Source organism: Agelaius tricolor, unplaced genomic scaffold, assembly GCF_023055355.1.
Source record: "Agelaius tricolor isolate 1412-34295 unplaced genomic scaffold, bAgeTri1.0.p SCAF_4, whole genome shotgun sequence".
Lineage (NCBI taxonomy): Eukaryota > Metazoa > Chordata > Aves > Passeriformes > Icteridae > Agelaius > Agelaius tricolor.
In genome coordinates, this window is record NW_027269264.1 from 24,379,962 (window position 1) to 24,398,653 (window position 18,692).

Genomic DNA, 18,692 nt, shown 5'->3' on the forward strand with positions numbered 1-18,692 from the left:
ACAAATCTAGCAGTGTTCTGAGCAGTAGAAAGGCCTTATGAAAGAGGCATTAAGATAGCATTAGTCTATCTTAACTGTAAAGAAACACTATCTTTAGCTTGTATCTACTGATTTCCATTTTTAACTCTATAATGGAACAATAAAGCATACGTGGAGTTGATTTTGATATCTTGGAGTCATACTGCAGTAAACATAGAGTGATCAGAGGAGTTCTTTAGAACTAAGCAACCTTTACTATTACCTGTAGGGTTTAGCAGCAGTATATACATTTCTGGAGACTGAGAAAGCTTGTTCACCTGCTGTCACTGAAACAGTTCAGTTGTGTGGGGTTTGGCAGCACAGGGGCAGCTGCGTAGGTTGAGTAGGCTTATGTCATTGAACTGTTAATGAAAAGTGGCAAGTTCATATGACAAATATTAATTGTACAGGATGAAGGCTCTTAAATTCTTTCATTATATTTAATTTTTATTCATGATCTTTTTCAGGAATGTTGCTTAACATTTATTGCTTTTCATACCTGTGTGAATTTGTAGCCTTTTTTTCTTTTTTGTGTCCTTTGGATATTCTTTTTGCCAAGCATAATGGTACATTCTGCATTACTGAATAATTTAGTTACAGTAAATGAATAAAGAAGTGCTGGAAAAGCTAATTTCAACACTGTGTCAAGTCTTGGATTTTGTATTTCTCTATTTATCAAACCATTCAGACACTGACCAAAATGATAAGAACAGTTAAAACAGAGCAGTACTTTACTGTTGTCAAGGAAAGTGGAACACAACAGCACAGTCTTGGAGAAATAAATAAAGGCAAACAGAAGTAATGCAAAACACAAGCAGGATGCCAGCTCAGCTCTGGCTGGCAAAGTAGAGGTTGTGCAAAACAATGATATTACACTTACCCAGAAGCAGAGGTCAAGGAACAGCCACATAGAAAGGACACTGGACATTGAATATAGATCCCAAAGAATCAGATAAAGACTTCCACTAAGGGGTGTGATTATGTCAAAAAAAGTCAAGTAAGTGGGGATAGCTAATGAATATATAACCAGTGTGTATCATAAAAACTCTGTTCACATGACTCCCTTGATTAGAGGAAAGATCCCCAGAGTGACCAGCATGCTGTAATAAAGACCTACTTTCTAATATTCTAATAAAAATGTGTTAGAAATTTTCTATCTGGCTGATTTCAGTACCAAAACTTTGTCTTAAAGGTGTTCTTGTTTGTTTTGAAATCACAGTGTAGAACTTTATTCTTCTGCTTAAAAGGCCTCTCTCATTTTCTATCATAAATGAATCCATGGGCATTGAGTTGTTTTGTTTTGTTTTTAATCCAGCAGCATTTTGCTGCTGACTTTTATTTTATATCTAGTATTCATCTCAAGAGTTTTGTAACTCAGGCTAAAACTACAGTGAGGTGATCAATATAAAACAAGGAAAAGAGCTAAGGAGTACAGGTAACAAACAGGACGAGCTGGAAGCCATAAAGTAGCAGGAAAGCCATGACATAGTCACTACCAGAGGAGCATGGTGGGATGAGCAGAGTGCTGCACTGGATGGCTACAAGCTCTTCAGAAGGGACAGGAAAGGAAGGAGAGGTGTGGGGAGACTCTGTACAGTAGGAAGTGTTTTGAGTGTACAGAGCTCAAGGCTAGCAATGAGAAGGTTGAGTGCCTATGGGCGACAATCAGGGGAAGGCTGAAAAGGCAGATATCCTGGTGGGAGTCTGTTATAGACCACCCAACCAGGATGAGGAGGTGGATGAACTATTCTATGATGTGATGCTGATGTTTCATGATTGTCAGCCCTTTTTCTTATGGGTGATTTTAACCTGCCAGATGTCTGCTGGAATTCAACACCAGAGAGGAAGCTGGGAAGTGAGCCTACCAGGGGAGCTACCCTGCTGGATCTGCTGCTTACAAACAGAGAAGGGCTGGTGGGAGATGCTGTGGTTGGAGCCATCTTGAGCACAGAAACCATGACACAACAGTTTTCAGTACTCGGTGGGGTCAGTCTCTACCCTAGACTTCTGAAATGCAGACTTTGTCCGTTCATGTCTAAACATGATCTTTATGCAAATGCATACAGGTAGTGAAAATAGTTATTTCCTTTAAGGTGAGGAAAAGGAATTTTCTGGCATTGTCTCTCATGGACATTTCTATTAGTGGTTAATGATAATGGAGAGGTTTATCTGCATTTATGCTCTTTTTTCAGCAGGGGAACAGTCAAGTTAGGCAGCTTAGAGGTGAAACTAGCTGCTAATAATTACTCAGTAATTTGGTTTGGTTTGTTTCTGTTTTCAGTGAAGGGAGCAATCTAACGCCTGCTCATCATTACCCTGACTTCAGATTTAAGACATATGCACCTCTTGCCTTCCGCTATTTCAGAGAACTTTTTGGTATCAAGCCTGATGACTATTTGGTAAGAGCCTGCAGTTTTCCTTTGAGTTACAAACTATTATAAATCACGCTAGTTTTATTGTGGCAGAAAGGGATTCTTAAAGGGTGCCCAAAGCAGTAAGAAATTTTGTGTGTGGAGGGGTATATAACTAGTGAATATTTTTGGTGGTGACAAAAATTTTAATTCTTTATTTTTGAGATGATTCATATTAAGAAACCTGCTTTGTTGATTGACTAGAGCAATATCCATGTCATTCAGATAATTTTTCTAGAGAAGTTATGATCAGTAGTTTGTGACTTTTATCAATTCAGTTCTAATTAAGTACTTTTGTGTGATTTGTGTTATGCACATCATTACAAAGTGAAATCTGCAAATGTTCCTGTCTACCTTTGAGGCTCATGGATGACAGACTAAAAATGAAGCATTTTAGAATGCATCCTTTGTTCTCTCTATTTTATAAATTGAAGACTTATTCTTTCATAGTGTTCAGTTTACACTAGAAAAAAAGTTACACATTTGCTGACATTGTAAAAGCAGGCTTTATTTGGTGGAACCACTTTATATACTGCTAGTATATAAAGCCAAGTGTTGGCTATTTTATTTCTCCTGTAGCTCCCCTTTTGGAAGGGTAGAGTGAATGCTAAGATGGATTTTCTTCTAGATGTTTGCCCAATGTTTGGTTTGTTTCATGGTGGGTCACCCAAGAAATCAGAGTCCTGGTAAAAATTAGCAACTTTAAATGTAATTTTTTGAATGAGCTTTAAAATGCTGAATGAGCTTTTGTTCTATTATTGATAATGGCTTCTTTAAGACCACAAGAATTTTAAAGGGCTTGGGTGAATAAAAAAGAAAAATTGATTAAATGTTTCTGAAATATTAATATACTACTAAATAAATTGTTTCTGTTGTGTTCAAGTGTGCTATAATGGGGTTTTCTTCCTAGATGAACAATAAGCCTGGTTTTGCTTTTATTTAGGTTGAATATGGGTGTCTTTATGTGGGTGTCTTATTTTAATTCTTTAGTGCTATGTATGGGTTTTGTGTTAGTAGTCCTCATTGCCATAGTTACATATAAAAAAAAGATAATTATTTTGAATTATAAATGGTAGTAGCAAGGAAATAAAGTTGTTTGGGAATTTTGTAAATCACAGAGTCATAGAATGATTTTGATTGGAAGGGGCTCAAACATGATTTATTTCCAACTTCACTGCCATGGGCAGGGACATCTTCCCCTACACTAGGTTGCTCAAATCCAGCCTGGTACTGAACACTTCTGGAGATGGGGCATTCACAACTTCTCTAGACCACACATTCCGGCACCTCACCATCCTTAGAGTGAAGAATTTCTTTCTTCCACTGACCACAACTCTTAGAGTATGACCAATTCCTTATCCTCTGAGTTATCCATCTATCAAATCTGTGCCTCTCCAGACAAAGACATCATGGGTGACAGTTGTGTCATTATGTAATATGCTGTTTATCTTATCTCTTTTTATGGTCTTGGTAAAAGCTGAAGTATGTGGGCTGTGTTGCCAGCTGCTAAAAGGACTGTGCTTCCTAGAGCAAAGTTATTATCACCTGCAACTTCTTTTCCATCTAAGGAAGCTTTTGCAGTAGCAGAAATTAAAGTTTATACAAAGACTGCATGCTGTGAATAAGATTTGTGACAGTCATTTTAACTACAAAAAGACTATTCCCTGAGGGAAGTTACTAGTAAAGACAAGTTGTTGCAGATTCTTTTTCCTCTTGGCACAGGAAAACACACAAGTATGTATGTAGTAAATGATTGTCCAGCTGTGGCTGAAGGGCATGTGAAGTAAAATAAGAAGAGTAGAAATTACAGCAAGCATATGTGAGTTTACACTGTTAATTTGAAGTGACAAAGCTCAAGATTTAAAGTTTCACCTTTTCCAAGGAGGATGAGCAGTAACACACTGTAGGAGTCAGACAGGATAACAAGTGTAAATACATTTGAACAGCTGGTAGAATTAAATTGTCACTGTAAATCTCATGGAGTACTGTCATTTTGCAGGGAAACTTCTTGATCATAAATACTCACTTGTCAGGCTCTTGGGGATTTTCTTGCCTTTTGGTTTTGATTTGCCTTTCAGAGGTGTCCAGTTAAAACTAGCTGGGCCCTTTGTATAGCAGCATTTGGTGGGTGGACTTTTTTACAGAAATGCATACCACTGGAAAATGACCAATGCAGGGTGTTGGACAATGTCTTGTGCTTATGTTATACTGTTCTATTGAACTTTAATGTTTAGGATAATCGTATTCAAATGTTTATCACACAGTGACAGTTACTCATTAAGATTTAAATATTTTGTCAAGAAAAATGCAATTGCTGCAGTTCAACTGCTGAATTGGTCTGAAGGTTTGTAGTGTTACAGATTGGTATGACCATTCTGTCTGTAGAAAATTGCAACTATAGGATTAACAAGAAAAGTATTTTGTATTAATTGGAATTGAGTATAAGCAGGGAGAAGAAATATCTATATATCATGCAAAATTATCTTCAAAATTACAAGCCTTAGCTGGAGCTACGATAAGAAGATGTATTAAGGCAATGGCATGACCCCATAGAAAACATGCTTCTTTAGTTCAAGTGCTCACAAAAGAACATATTTATTAGATTTTCTAGTATCACTACTTTCAATTTTAATATAGATAGGTTTTTCTATGGTTTTGAGCTGAATGTCAATTCTCCATATAATTTGAATGAAGTTTGGAATAGTGGACACTTAGTAAATGTACATTAGTCTCTGTATCACAGTATGGTTCTATTAATAAGGCATAGTCTTTGGTGTCTTTTTCCTCCTTAATGCAATTGTAATTCTTAATGTGTCCTGTGGAAAAGGAAGCCTGGCTAAATATGCAATATAATGATCCTTCAAATTCCAGTTTTTCTTGCTTACTGGTATTGAGTTTTTTTCTGATTCAGGTGGTTTTCAATCATAAAACTAGTAAAAGATTTTAAAAATTAGTAACTATACTAAAATTAGTAGCTATAGCTATACCAATTTTATCAGTCTAATAGTTTCAATCCCAGTTGCACAGAATAGGATTTGCCTATTTGTCTATAATGAGAAACCTCACTCCTAGTCTATTTTTCTACCATTCCTGTACCTATTTCTTTCAAAAAAATGGATGTGAAAACAAACAGTTCCAGTGAAAATGTCTTCTCAAAGCTTTTGACTCAGAATTTGCTATGCTGACAGCATGGAGATCAACTCCTTCCACATCAACCACTGGCTGTTGGAACCTGTTGCTTTGGAACATGAAGAGGGATATAAGCTCAGCTGCCAGCTCCCTTCTATGGTTGTGCAGCATGGCCCAGGCAGAGTGGCCTGCCAAACCTCAGCCAGCAGCAGTAGTGTTGCTACGTGATTCTCTTGTGACTACTTGAACCTGCAGTTCTTCATATTAAACTTGTGTTTGGGTAATGCACGCATTGGCAGTGAAAAGCAATTTTTGTCTCTTCCAGTACTCAATCTGCAGTGAACCTTTAATTGAATTATCCAACCCAGGTGCCAGTGGGTCTTTATTTTTTGTAACTAGTGGTGACGAATTCATCATCAAAACAGTTCAACACAAAGAGGCTGAGTTTCTTCAGAAGCTCTTGCCAGGTTATTACATGGTAAGTAATTGAAGACTTTATTTTACTTCTATTTCTCCTGCTTCATGTTACTTCTGAAGATTCAGTTTCACTTGGCTTGAAATATTCCACTGGGTTAATCTGTATTTTTTGTAATATTTTTTACATTTTTACCTGCCTTTCTACTTCACGCCCTACATACCCAACAGAAAGAATAGGTATAAACCTAGAATATATTTAAGATAAGAATTGGTGCTCTTTTAGCATTCAAGATGAAGCTGAATGTCATAATCTAATTTGATACCAAACTTTGCTTTTAATAAGCTAGTAACAGAATAAGGTTTCTAAATTTCTAATTCAGTTTTCTTTCTCCATTTTGTGTTTGTCTACCCTCTGCATTTCACTCAGAGTGGACAAAGAAACTAGACCGGTCAGTTTCCCTTTTGTTTCCAACTACTTCTGATTTCCATTTCTCATGTATTAAAGCAATGATGTAAAAGATATTTTTATCCATGTAATTTGTTCAAAACTTAATTTTTAAATGGAGCTTTTTGAGGGCTAATTCTAAGTCCATTGTATTGGGTTTTGTGTGTCATCTAAAAGGAAAGCCATTGATTAAAAAGGGAGTAGAATTTAATTTTTTTTTTTTTTTTTTTGTAACAAAAGCCACCCATACATATGAACAGGCATTCTTCTGGGTGGTATGTATTTGTATTATTAGCCTGTGACTGACTTTCTTTTTTTGCTTTGTTTCCTGACGTAAATACTTGAAAAATTACCCTCTCACTTATACTAAAAATGTGGAATGTTGTCATTATTGCACTAAAGTAACATGGATTCACTATGTGTGTAAGAAAAAAAAGATGTGTACTGACACATCAAAAAGGACAATGGTGGCAGGTTTTGTTGTTCCTAATCACGATAATCCACTCAGCACAAGTCTGTGTTATTACAAGTACATATAAGGCCAGTTTGTATTATTTCTGGGAACTTTATTCTCACTGCTGTGCAATTGCTTCCAAAATGTAAAACTTCAATTGCTGTGATTATTTCTGTAACAATACTTTCTTCTGATAGTTGTATATTGTAACTTAGTAATCATCTAAGACCGGAAGTTGTTTTTCCCCTTCTTTCTTTTTCATGCCAAAGACTGAGAACAGTTGTATTCAGAAGAAGGATTTTCTCTCTCACCTGTGTTATCCTCTCTTACCTAATTTATTTTACCTGTTGTGGAATTTGGATTATTTCACACTTTTCTGTTCTGATGGTCAGTTGTGGTTCTATTATGCCTTCACATGCCTTTGGAAATAATTTAGTCATTTAGCACTAACCCTGACTGTGTTCAAAGCCTCGTGGAGAGAGGAGTTCTGTTTTTCAGAATCCAAGTCAAGATAATGAGAATTACATTTAACCCAGACTTCTTCCAGCAGGTAAAACACAAAGGTTGTTCAGGTCAGGAAAAAAAATCAAGTCTTTGGGATGCTTTTAGGTTTGACCTAGTCTGCTCTTTTCTGTGAGAAAGAAAACCCTGGCATAAATGTAGTTACTGCTCTGCTTTTGCACTTTGTAAGTCCCTGGCAAAAAGGCAGTGCCTATGCTAGATTGCTGGAATAGAAACCCACAAAGATAATCAACTGGTTGAAGAAACTGTGCTGAATAAGAAAACATTCATAATTTTCTTCATGTTTGTTAATGTCTTTTGTGTTAAAGAAAACCCTTTCTTAAGCATGGAAGTTCATTGAAAATAGACATATTTAAAAATATCTCTTTTGTTTTAGAATCTGAACCAGAATCCGAGGACTCTTCTTCCCAAATTCTATGGGCTGTACTGCGTTCAGTCAGGAGGCATTAATATTAGAATTGTTGTCATGAACAATGTTTTGCCACGAGCCTTGAAAATGCATTTCACATACGACTTGAAAGGCTCCACATACAAACGCAGAGCATCAAGAAAAGAGAGGGAGAAGTCCAAACCTACATTCAAAGACCTGGATTTCCTGCAAGATATGCATGAAGGCTTGTATTTTGACTCTGAAACACACAGTGCACTCATGAAAACACTACAGCGGGATTGTCGAGTGAGTATAAATTTAAACTTCTGAATTCACCTCTGCTCTAAATTTACTCAGTACAGATTACTTAACCTCCATTTGTTTTTCGTGCTGTTTAAGGAGGGATAACTATGGATGTCAGAGCACTGATGAAGCCTGTATTTTAGTTAAGCTGTTGTAATCTGAGATCATAGTCATAGATAGAATGTCATATACTTTTTGAATACCAACAGACTGGGGACCATGAGCACTTCCCTCACTGTGGAACTGGTTCCAATGCTAAACCACCATCTCACTGAAGAACTTTTTCTTCTATCCACTCTGAACTTTCCCAGTGCAGCTTGAAGCTGTTCTCTTGCATCCTATCACGAGGCATCAGAGATCAGCATCACCCTTTCTGCCACCCTCAAACTTTATATCCTCCTCTGGTCCCCACAAATCATGCCGTGTAGTCCTTTCACTGTCTATGTTGCCTTTCTTTGGACGCATTCTTATATTTAATATCCACCTTACACTGTGGAGCCCAAAACATGCTTGCAGTTCTTGAGGTGAGGCTGCTCCAATGCTGAGTGTAGTGGGACAATCCCCCTTCTCAAACCAGGTGGCTGTACTGTGCTCAGTGTACCCCAGGATACAGGTGGACATTCTAGCCACCAGGGCACATTGCTGACTCATTAAGTTTATAATCTAGCACAACCCTAAGTTCCAGGGCTATCCCTCTATTTCTATGTACATCTATGATTACACTGATCCATCTGTGGCCATACAGGTTAATACAGGAATGAAGTCCAGTAGATTTGATGATGATGATGATTTCCATTAATTTGGAGATTTTAATTACTTTTTCCTTGAGACATAATTAGTCCTGTGGAACTTTATTATGCATGATAAACTGTATGTAGAATTGCTGTGAATATGTCTCTTGGTTACCTAGGAATGGGAAGGCAGGCCTAGTGGTAGCAGTCTTACTTCTTGAGCAAGGTAATTTCTTCCTCAGCTGAAAAGTCCACATAAAAGCTGTCCACAAAATATTTTCAAGGCAGAAGAGGGATACCTGTCATTGCTCTTTGAGAGGACCCTGGTGAATGGAATCAGTTCCTATTATGGGCAGAGAGAATTGCTGTAAAATAGTTTTTTTCCCCTGTAGCATGGGTAAGAAAATGTAAAGCAGGAAAAGGGTGACTCCAGATCTCTCAGAACTTCCCAGGATTCCTGGGGTTTTGGAAAGAAAAAAATTGCTTTGTCTGAGGGAAATCGTAAGAATTTCATAATAATAAAGCAAAATACATAGTCTGAACTCACCACATAGAAGAGACACCCTTAATATCAGAGTTTGTTGTTCACTGCCACCTGTGGTACAAGATGGAAAGCATTGTTTTTGCACATGAATGGAATTTTTTGTTTATCGCAGAAGTCTGCAATGCCTTGTGATTGGTTTGTAAAGCTGTGTGACCTAATGTTCAGCTGTGTATTCAGCATGAGACATTTATCTAACACGGCACATTGTTCTCTCTGTAGCCTCTTGCAGTGAGTATTTCCTGAACTCCTACCATGTGTGATGACAGAGAATGCATCAGTATGTTACATCTGGGGATGTGGATGCCTTTCTGTGCACCCCCTACTTGTCCAAGGTTACTTATCCAGTCAGAGCTTGGGGAAATCTATTGTATTGGAAATAATAGAGGGTATCTAAAAGATGGAACTGGACTGAAAAGTTAAAACAAGAATCAATCATTTATTTGTTACATATAAAGGGACTGCTAATGATTCTTTGGAAGTCCGCGAAAATTCCTGCTACGTGTTATTTGAGTGCTAATATAATCCTTTTCAATGTATATCTTAAATTAACAACTCTAAAGTTAGTCTAGAGTTCTTAAAGGCCTGGCTAAATTTTAAAGGTATTAAAAGTAAAGGAGAAAATTATCCTATAATAATCAGTGTATTTACATAAATACACATATAGACAATAAAGTGTATGTCCGTGTGTAACTGTAGATATATAAACACACTGGAAGTTATATGTATATAAAAAATTAGCTGCCTTTTTTTTCTATTCAAACAAGTTTTACTCTGTGTTGTAAAACAGAGGGAGCAGACACTGTTATCTTTCATATCGCTGAATTGGCTTAGCTAATAAGGTTGGATCTGACTACCTGCCTTTTATTTCTTCCTTTAAAAAGACCAGAAATATTCCATCCATTTTGTGAAAAGGACATCAGTGTTGCCTCTGCTTTTTTCTCCCCATGAGGTATTTGGATGGGTATAGTGATAACTGACCAGCTTTTTAGGACATGAAAACGTGTCATCTCTTTTTACTGCTACTTCAAAGTGAAGAAGTTAGTGTAGGCACTTGAAATTAAGAATTCATTTAAGAAAGGAAATTTTTGATCTTTCCAGTATTTCAGGACTAAGAAAATCTCTTCTGTGTTGCTTAAATTTGGATTGTGTTTCCATTGCTCATATTTGCAATCAGAATCAGGAAGTAATGGACTTTTCTCCTAGTTCTTAAATATAAATATCCCTGTCTGCTAACCCCTCTCCTCCTTAAGATCAATTGCTAAGTTCAGAGGCCTGGCAGAATTTCCTGGTAATGAAAGATAGTGGTGGTGGGACCTGCTATGGTCTGTGACTGCTGCCACTGAATCTTCTGCCCTATTCACCAATGGACTCATGTTTTCCTTGGTCAGCTTTTCTTTGTGTCTTGATGTTCCTTGAAAGTCTCTATTCCTTGATCACAGCTGCCATCCCTAGATGCCCAGACAATGTTTCTCTATTCCTCCTTTCTAGCCTGTCTGTCCTTTCCTGTCCTGCATGCTGGCTCTTCACATTCAAGCTGTGCTGTGGCTTCCTTGCTTAGCTGAATTTGCCTCCTGATACATCTGCTCAGCCAGCACAGACAATGTTGACAACTGAAACAGAGCTCCTTCCCCAGGGAATGCAGTGCTGGAATGGTAGACCACTGCTGGAGTAGTTCTGTCCTTTCACACCTCCTGGCAGTGCTGGTGAGGAGATGCATGACCTGCCCAATTAGAGAATGGAGCTGAGTTGTTTGTGGTGATCCCTCATGGGCTGGTGCCTCCAGATTATCCCTGCTGGAACAAGTACAGGTTGATAGCATTGTTCAGCTCCTGCATTCCCTGCTTGTTTTGTTCACACTTGAGGTGACAGGGTCTGAAAACTTGTCTCACAGTTAATTTTGCAGCATTTGCACCTTAACTGAACCAAGGAGTGTAATATTACAGTGTTCCTAAAGAGGGAATATTAATGAATTTATCATATATACAATGTACACCATTGAAAATTTGAACTAGCTTTCAAATTCCAGACTATTGCTGAGACTTTCTGTAGCTGGCAAGTATCCTTGCCTGTTTGGAGAAGCAGTAACAATTAATCAAATTGTGGTCATGTCATTTTTAAGAGCAAAAAAATAATTTGAAGGTGTTTTTGCTATTTAGAAATGAATGGGTTTTGAGAGTCTGCATTTTATCTTTATGGCAAAAACCACTGGACTTTTCTGAGGAAATTACATTTTAAAAGTGACTAACGAGGATAGCTGTAAAGACAAGGAAATTTAAAGAGGATCATATCTCCTAAATTTGAGACTTAGGTATTATTTTCATCACTGCTGTTTTAGCCAGTTGCTACAAAAGTTTTATGGTGGGATTGCACATCTGTTTTGTGCTCTAGCGAATGTGATGCAGACCTTGTATGACCAAATTTATCCACAGAATTTTTCAAATCCCTTAGTGTGTGTGTGGTGTGTTTTGCAGGTTTTTGCCTTTTTTCTACCTCAAAGGTCCTACACAAATCTTCAAGCCAAATAACTTCAGTGACCCATTGTACAGCATATCCTTACAAATAGTAGTGTTGGCATAACTTAATGAAATATTAAACTGCAGCATAGGACAGAAATAAAAGATGGCATGATGCGGCATGGAGATGGAGAACATACTAATCTTAGATGAAGGGCCTCTTAGTCAGAAATGGTAGTTTGAGGGAAACGACTATAGCACAATGCTGTAGATCTCTTGTATCTTTATATATTATCACTCCCGTCATATCAGTTGACATTAGGAATTTCTCATTACTTCTACTTTTAAAATCAGAATCCAGATTGTTAGTTTTGGAGTGTTAATTAACAATATATTTTGAGAATTCTGTTGAAATTGGAAGTGATTCCACATATGTTTAGATGGGAATGTGATGATTCATTTTCTTAGGATAGATTTTTTCTAAACCATACCCATATTTTGGCATTGACATTTGTGAACTTGTTCCTAAGACATGATTATTTTGTGACGCAGTCCTTTAATTTGTGTTAATTTCATATAGCTCATTATGTTGAATAATAATTATTGATATACTGTAAAATCAGTCTTCTTTCTACTGTGTTAATTCCTATGTCACTTTTCCAGAATGCTTGTAGGAGAGGAAAATTTCCTTGCATGGTTATCCATTTAGTACTTTCATTAAATAAGCTTCTAATTTTTTTCTTTTGAGTTGTATTTTTCTTGACCCTTTTATGAAAATGATCTGATGACTTTTTTGCATGCTGTTTTGCATGGATAGCAAATGTAAATGCAGATTTCTCTGTCAGATAGTGTGTAGTTTGGGCTGGCTGCATATAAAATAAAAATGACATTTCATGGCAGAAATACTTGTTTTGCTCAGTTAGTCAGTGGCTGAGATAGTGGAGCGTAACCATGTCTAAGATGATTCACAGAATAGTTTAACATCTGATTAAGCTCTGAGAAAAGAAAATCTGATTCAGAGAGTTAATTTTTTATGTTCTGAAGCAACATATTTTGTGATGCCATTTTACTGTGGGTTTTTATGTGGTATGAAACAAAATAGTGCTTAAGGCTACAAGGAGTGAGTGTCACTTGCCATCTGGAAGGTTTCAGAGCAGCTGAAGTCAGCCTTGACAGCAGTACTTGGTGACCAAGTAACAACACTGTGTTGGCAGATTCTGTGTAGCTAGTGAGTTAATATATATAAGTACTACCAAGATGAACAATTTAATGTTAAGTTAATGAACTGAAGGTTTACTTGTTGTTATCAAATCCACCACTTGTTAGTACACAGCATGATTAAGATCATTCTTGCTGAAACCCCACAGTGCCATTGTGCCAGCAAGGAACATGTCAGAATGGTTACATGAGCAAAGATTGGGATCCCTTTACCTATATAAGTAGTGTATTTCTAGGAGTTTATGTCAATTTCTAGTGATCTCACATGGACAGAGCCATGTGTTTTGCAGGGCTTTCTCCTTTTGCTATGAATATAGCCATATAATATTGTAATTTATTTGAGTGGGGTTTTTTTCTTAGATTAGGTTATAGTTTTGGTGCCTCTGTAGCAAAACTACAGAGGCAGTAGTTGCTGCTGCATCTATCTCAAAAGCAGTCCTAAAATCATCAAAAGTATCTGTAAGCAAACCTCAGGACAGGAAAATAAATGTCTTGATGTTCTGCATTTTGTAACTTGTTCCTTGTTGAAATAGATTATTTTGTACAACTGTGTGTGCAAAATGTTACTTCCATATTTTAAAATTGTCAAAATTTGGTATTTTAAATATTAATGAAAATTCATATGTGAGAACACCTCAGATACATTAATCTGTGAATCCAACTGATTTACTGTCTTAATACAGTCTGAGGAGTTTGACACAAAGTTTTGTTGAGTGCTGATCTGTGAGATTCTTCCTTGTTATTCTGGTTAGTTATTTCTTACCAGAACTTTCATTAGAAACAAGTGGGGAGCGAAATGTGTTTAGATATGGTCAAAAAGGTTAATTTGCCTAAGGAGTGGTTGGTTTGATTATCACATTTCTAAGGGGAAGTAATCAGAACTGTACCTCAAAGCTGTAGGCAGACAGGGCCAGATCATGTCATGATATCCTGAAGACACTTTGTGGACAGTGTAATGCCACCTCTGAGTAGGGCCATGAACAGAGTGTCTGGGGGACAAGGGTTCTTATGCTGTGTGCTGTTTATAAGAATTTGTACTGCACTTAATCCATTGGATGTGAAGGTTTTTCAGTCTGTTAATGAACTGTAATAATGAAATTTGTTTTTATGATGTTTTTCGGTAATCCTATGCCAAAATCATAAATTGTCAAGGTATGATCTGTTGTACTGTACAAGTAGTATGGGTTTAAGTGGCAGTGATGAATTGATGGAGTCAGAAGGATTAATTTTATCACATAAGAGGTCCCTGTGGAAGAAGGAGTAGCTCATTACAGCACAGCCTCCCATGAGACTACATCCAATCATAGATGTAGGTTATGTAATTAGTGCAGTAAAATCATGTGTCTAACATAACCTAATTCAAAATGCAGTAAAGAATATGCTGAAGGTAGAAGTGTCAGCAGTAATTTATAACTGTAAAATAAATGTGGCAATGCTTTTCCCAAGCCTGACTAGCTGCTGTTCTGGTTTTGCGTGAACAGTGCTGCTTACTAAGGTGTTATTTTTCAACCTATCCTGAACTTAGTTTTAGCATTTGATGGCAAATATTCATTGATTACATATTTTTTAATGAATACATGATGTTGTAATTTCTTTCTGAGAAGGTTGGAGTAAAGTGTAGCAATAAATAAGCAGTAAATAGAATTTTAGATGTTTTTGGAACCAAGTGCCTTTGCACCTGTTAGCCATGCTATTTTTTGCAATTTATGATTGTAAACCACCAACATGTCCACACAATGCCCAATGAAATTTCAGAATCTTGTGGTTAGAATACGGCTTTTGTTGTATATGAAATCCCTTGTGAGTTCTGTCATTAGAAGATGCTGCGGACTACTAAGTACATTAGCAGCCTTTTTCTTGTTCCATTTGAACTAAGGCATCACTGAGTAGGATCTCTCTGCACAAGAGCAAACCCATGGTTTCTTAAAGTCATTCTTTGAGTCTGAAAATCAGGTCTGATTTTGTTCCTTTCTACATTATGCTTTGTTCCATCCCTGCTCTGGTTATCTGAGCAATGAGTATTTTTCCAACAATTAGGTAAATGGTATAAAAACCTTATGATTAGACCTACAGATCCATACTAAATTACTGATTTACTGGCATATAGTTTTGAAACCTATTGCTCTTTTTTCCCCATTAAGAGAAAGGATGTTTCTGCTTAACCAAAAATACTTACACTTGGATAATCTTCATCAAAATTATATACCTGGAATCTGCTCTCATCTCTGTAAAATCACTTTTTTTCTTGTTCACATAAAAAGACATACTATTGCCTCTTGATTCCATGACAAAAATTACACCATTATCTTCAGGCATTGGGCCAAAACACATCATGAATCACTGCTGAGCTGCACGAGGTAAAGGAGAGGTGAGCACACAGCATATCCCTCCTGGCTGTTACTGGTGTTTCTCCCTCCACTTAGCAGTGTTGTGTAAGGCATTAAATACAGTTGCTGTTCTGACATTAAACTGTTGCTGTGAACAGTTTGGTTATATTACTAGATGTGATTGCAGCTTGCTTTAGTTAATGTTTGGGTATTGACTTGAGCTGTATTGCTTTTCAATGACAGCATGCCAGACTTCGTAATGCTGTAGCTGACTAAAAACAAATGAAACTATCTGTGTGTGAGAGAAGACATACTGCCAGAGACAGAAATGGTTGGTAGAGCTAGAAGAAAAGGATGGTTGGTTCAGTCATGCTTCAGAAGTAAAACCTGTCTTTTGAGTTTAGATAGGCTCTATTTAGCCTAGTAGAGAGGTGCATGATTTTTGTACTCCAATCCCATCAGCTGCTAATAAGGGGATGGCAGCAAATACTGTTGTTGACATTTGAAAATTCTCGAAGAGTATTGTCTCTGTTGCAAATAGGAGGTGGAGGGGAGATAAGAGAGTACAGGCAAAAATGCTCAGGGAGGACTGTATGTGGATTGGAGATAATTTTAAAAATGTGTTGTTCATAAGTATATGATGGAACCATTAATTATTTGCTATAATGGAAAAGGTGCTGCCTGGAATCATCTTCCTTGACTACAAAATAACATCAGGTTACATTTCAGCTGTGCATCTTTCTTTCTCACTTGTTACAAGAGCATTCAGCTAATTAGAGCACTTGTATGAGTAGTGAAAGGTTTTTGTTTAACTGTAATTTCACACACTTCCTGATAAGAGAAGCTTGTGCCTGGAGAGCCTGTTTTCACTCAGGTTTGCAAAATGCTGCTGTGTAATTCTTTTGTAGTTTCAGTATAATCATTCCTTCTTTGTAGGTTCTAGAAAGTTTTAAGATCATGGATTACAGTCTGCTTCTGGGGATCCACATATTGAACAGTAACACAAAGGAAAGAGAAGGAGAGTGTTCCCAGAGCACCTCAGATGCAAAACGCCATGGAGGGCAGAAAGTTCTCTATTCCACAGCCATGGAATCTATACAGGGACCTGGGAAGTCTGGAGACTCCTTCACCACAGAGAAAACAAACACGTAAGTGCTGTAACCTGCTCTTAAGATTGCTTTTAAAAGTATTAACAGGCAAAACTTCCATGAGTACACTGCATTCCAGGAATTGAAAGATTTAGCCTTCTTTTTTTTTTTTTCCCTTGCATCATTGAGATTTGCCACAGAGCATGAAATTGGAATGTTGGTCAGTAGATTGATAGTCTTTAAATACATGATAGTTCAGAGTGACTTATGTATGCACACATCCATTCTTTTATAAAAGAAATGCTATCAGACAACTATTACAAGAGTCCCAGCTACAATCTAATTTTAACTGAAAGCAGCCTGGTGAGACCAAAGCAAAAACTATAAATTAATATTGAAATGGATATTCCTACAGGGGTTCTTTTCATCTTGAGGTAGTATACTTGATGTACATAGAATGGTATCATCAACCACTAAAGTGCAGTCATATATTCCATTTTCTGAGATTAAGAACCAATATTTTTCTCCTATTTTTCTGTCTAGCAAAAACTTTATTAGAAATTTGAATATATAAACAATCATTATTCTGTTGTTTCTTTCATTATATATTAAGTGCTATGAGAGTATTATTGCCACCATTCAGCATTGCATATAATCAGTCCTTTATTTAAATTAGAATTTAATCTAAAATTAAGGATTTACTTTTCTTCCTGGTTCTCAAGGGAGCTATGTAGCTAAATACAACTAATATACAGAAATCTGTCCTTAAACCTACAGCAAACAAGTGAGAGAATTATGATATTCAGCATTCACAGAGCGCTTCCAGACACTGAGAACTCTAGACTATAATTAGACAGAGCTTTATTTCATTTGGTTTTTACAACTCATTCACATTCACACAGAAGATGGCCAGTGCTGTTGTATGATGGCAGAGGTGTTGCACTGGCTGGGCTCCCACACCACTTGAGCTAATATAGTCCTACCCAGATCCTGTCAAGTGTAGTCCTTCCCTGGCTCCTTGCACTATCTCTCTTATATTGGCATAATGGCTAGTGGAGCAAAAAACAATGCTGTGGTTCTAAAATGGACCATTTTTCTAGGTGTTGGAGTAGGAAGAGAGGGTTTTAGAATGACTGTTCATGGCTGAGTATGGACCTGGGACCAACTGGAGGCCTACACAGTCAGAATTCTCAGCTTGATACTTTTGCTTTATCTGTCACTTATCTGTCTGTAAAGAAATTTTGGAAAAGCACAGCAATACATAATTTTAGTGAAAAATATATGAAACAACCTTTTAGACTTTGATTAAGTTGCAGACTCTTTGTGATTTGTTACCTATGATCAATAAAGTGAGAAAATTCTCCCTTATCTAAAGTTACTTATTTTCCTTAGCAATAAACTGATGGATATTTTCTTCCACTTTTCAGATCATCTGAACATTTCCAATTCTGTCTAAAACATGTCTTGAAGTATTTATTCTTTTAATTATGGATATTTATCACTGAATCCCAGATACTTTAAATTGTCTATTCAAAATCCATTGCATGCTAGGTGACTCACATTTGACTGACTTTGCACTGTGGCATCTGTCTTGAATATTGTCTACTCCTTTGGGTTTGTACAAGAGGGTACAGTTCAGCTGGTAACTGGTGATCAGAGATGTCTTAAAAAATATTCTATGTTGTTTCTCTTAGAATGGGAGGTATTCCAGCAAAAAGCCATAAAGGTGAAAAGCTGCTTTTATTTATGGGTATTATTGATATTCTCCAGTCTTACAGGTAAGTTGAACTTCAACTTTCAATGTATTTTCACTGAGCAAAATATTCTGAAATTACTTTTAAAAGTGGAAGCTTTATAAAGCAGTTCTGATTTAGTTTTTTACATACCTAGGTTAATGAAGAAGCTGGAACATTCTTGGAAAGCTCTTGTTTATGATGGGGTATGTAGATTTTATCAATTTTTTAAACTGCTGATATTTTAGCTGGTGAACCTTTGACTCATGTTGACCAGGAAGAAATTTGTTCTGGTACATTTGTAGTCTAACCTCACCACATGGTTTGAGCTGCTGCTGAAATTTTCCCAATACATGCTCTGGTTTTATTTATTGAGCTTTCAAATAACAACTAATAATATTAGTTTGTCCTTATAACTTACACAAGTCTAGCCACCCAGCAGAACATTGATGAATCTATAACTGAAAAATATACATAATTTGAAAAGAAAATTCAAATGCTTGGAAGATTTTGCAGAATATAGTTGTAT

General features: G+C 36.7%; 1 protein-coding gene across 3 annotated transcripts in view; it reads left to right on the forward strand.

Moving 5' to 3' along the window:
- PIP5K1B (phosphatidylinositol-4-phosphate 5-kinase type 1 beta) overlaps positions 1 to 18,692 on the forward strand; it is a 96,408-nt gene that overhangs the window by 55,865 nt on the left and 21,851 nt on the right. For 2 of the 3 annotated variants that reach the window (XM_071424921.1, XM_071424923.1), the window contains 6 exons: positions 2,300 to 2,417; positions 5,884 to 6,036; positions 7,773 to 8,072; positions 16,279 to 16,490; positions 18,125 to 18,208; positions 18,321 to 18,369. In XM_071424921.1, the coding sequence (XP_071281022.1) occupies positions 2,300 to 2,417; positions 5,884 to 6,036; positions 7,773 to 8,072; positions 16,279 to 16,490; positions 18,125 to 18,208; positions 18,321 to 18,369 (916 nt within the window). The remainder of the gene's footprint in view (positions 1 to 2,299; positions 2,418 to 5,883; positions 6,037 to 7,772; positions 8,073 to 16,278; positions 16,491 to 18,124; positions 18,209 to 18,320; positions 18,370 to 18,692) is intronic. The other variant, XM_071424922.1, reaches the window with a different exon arrangement.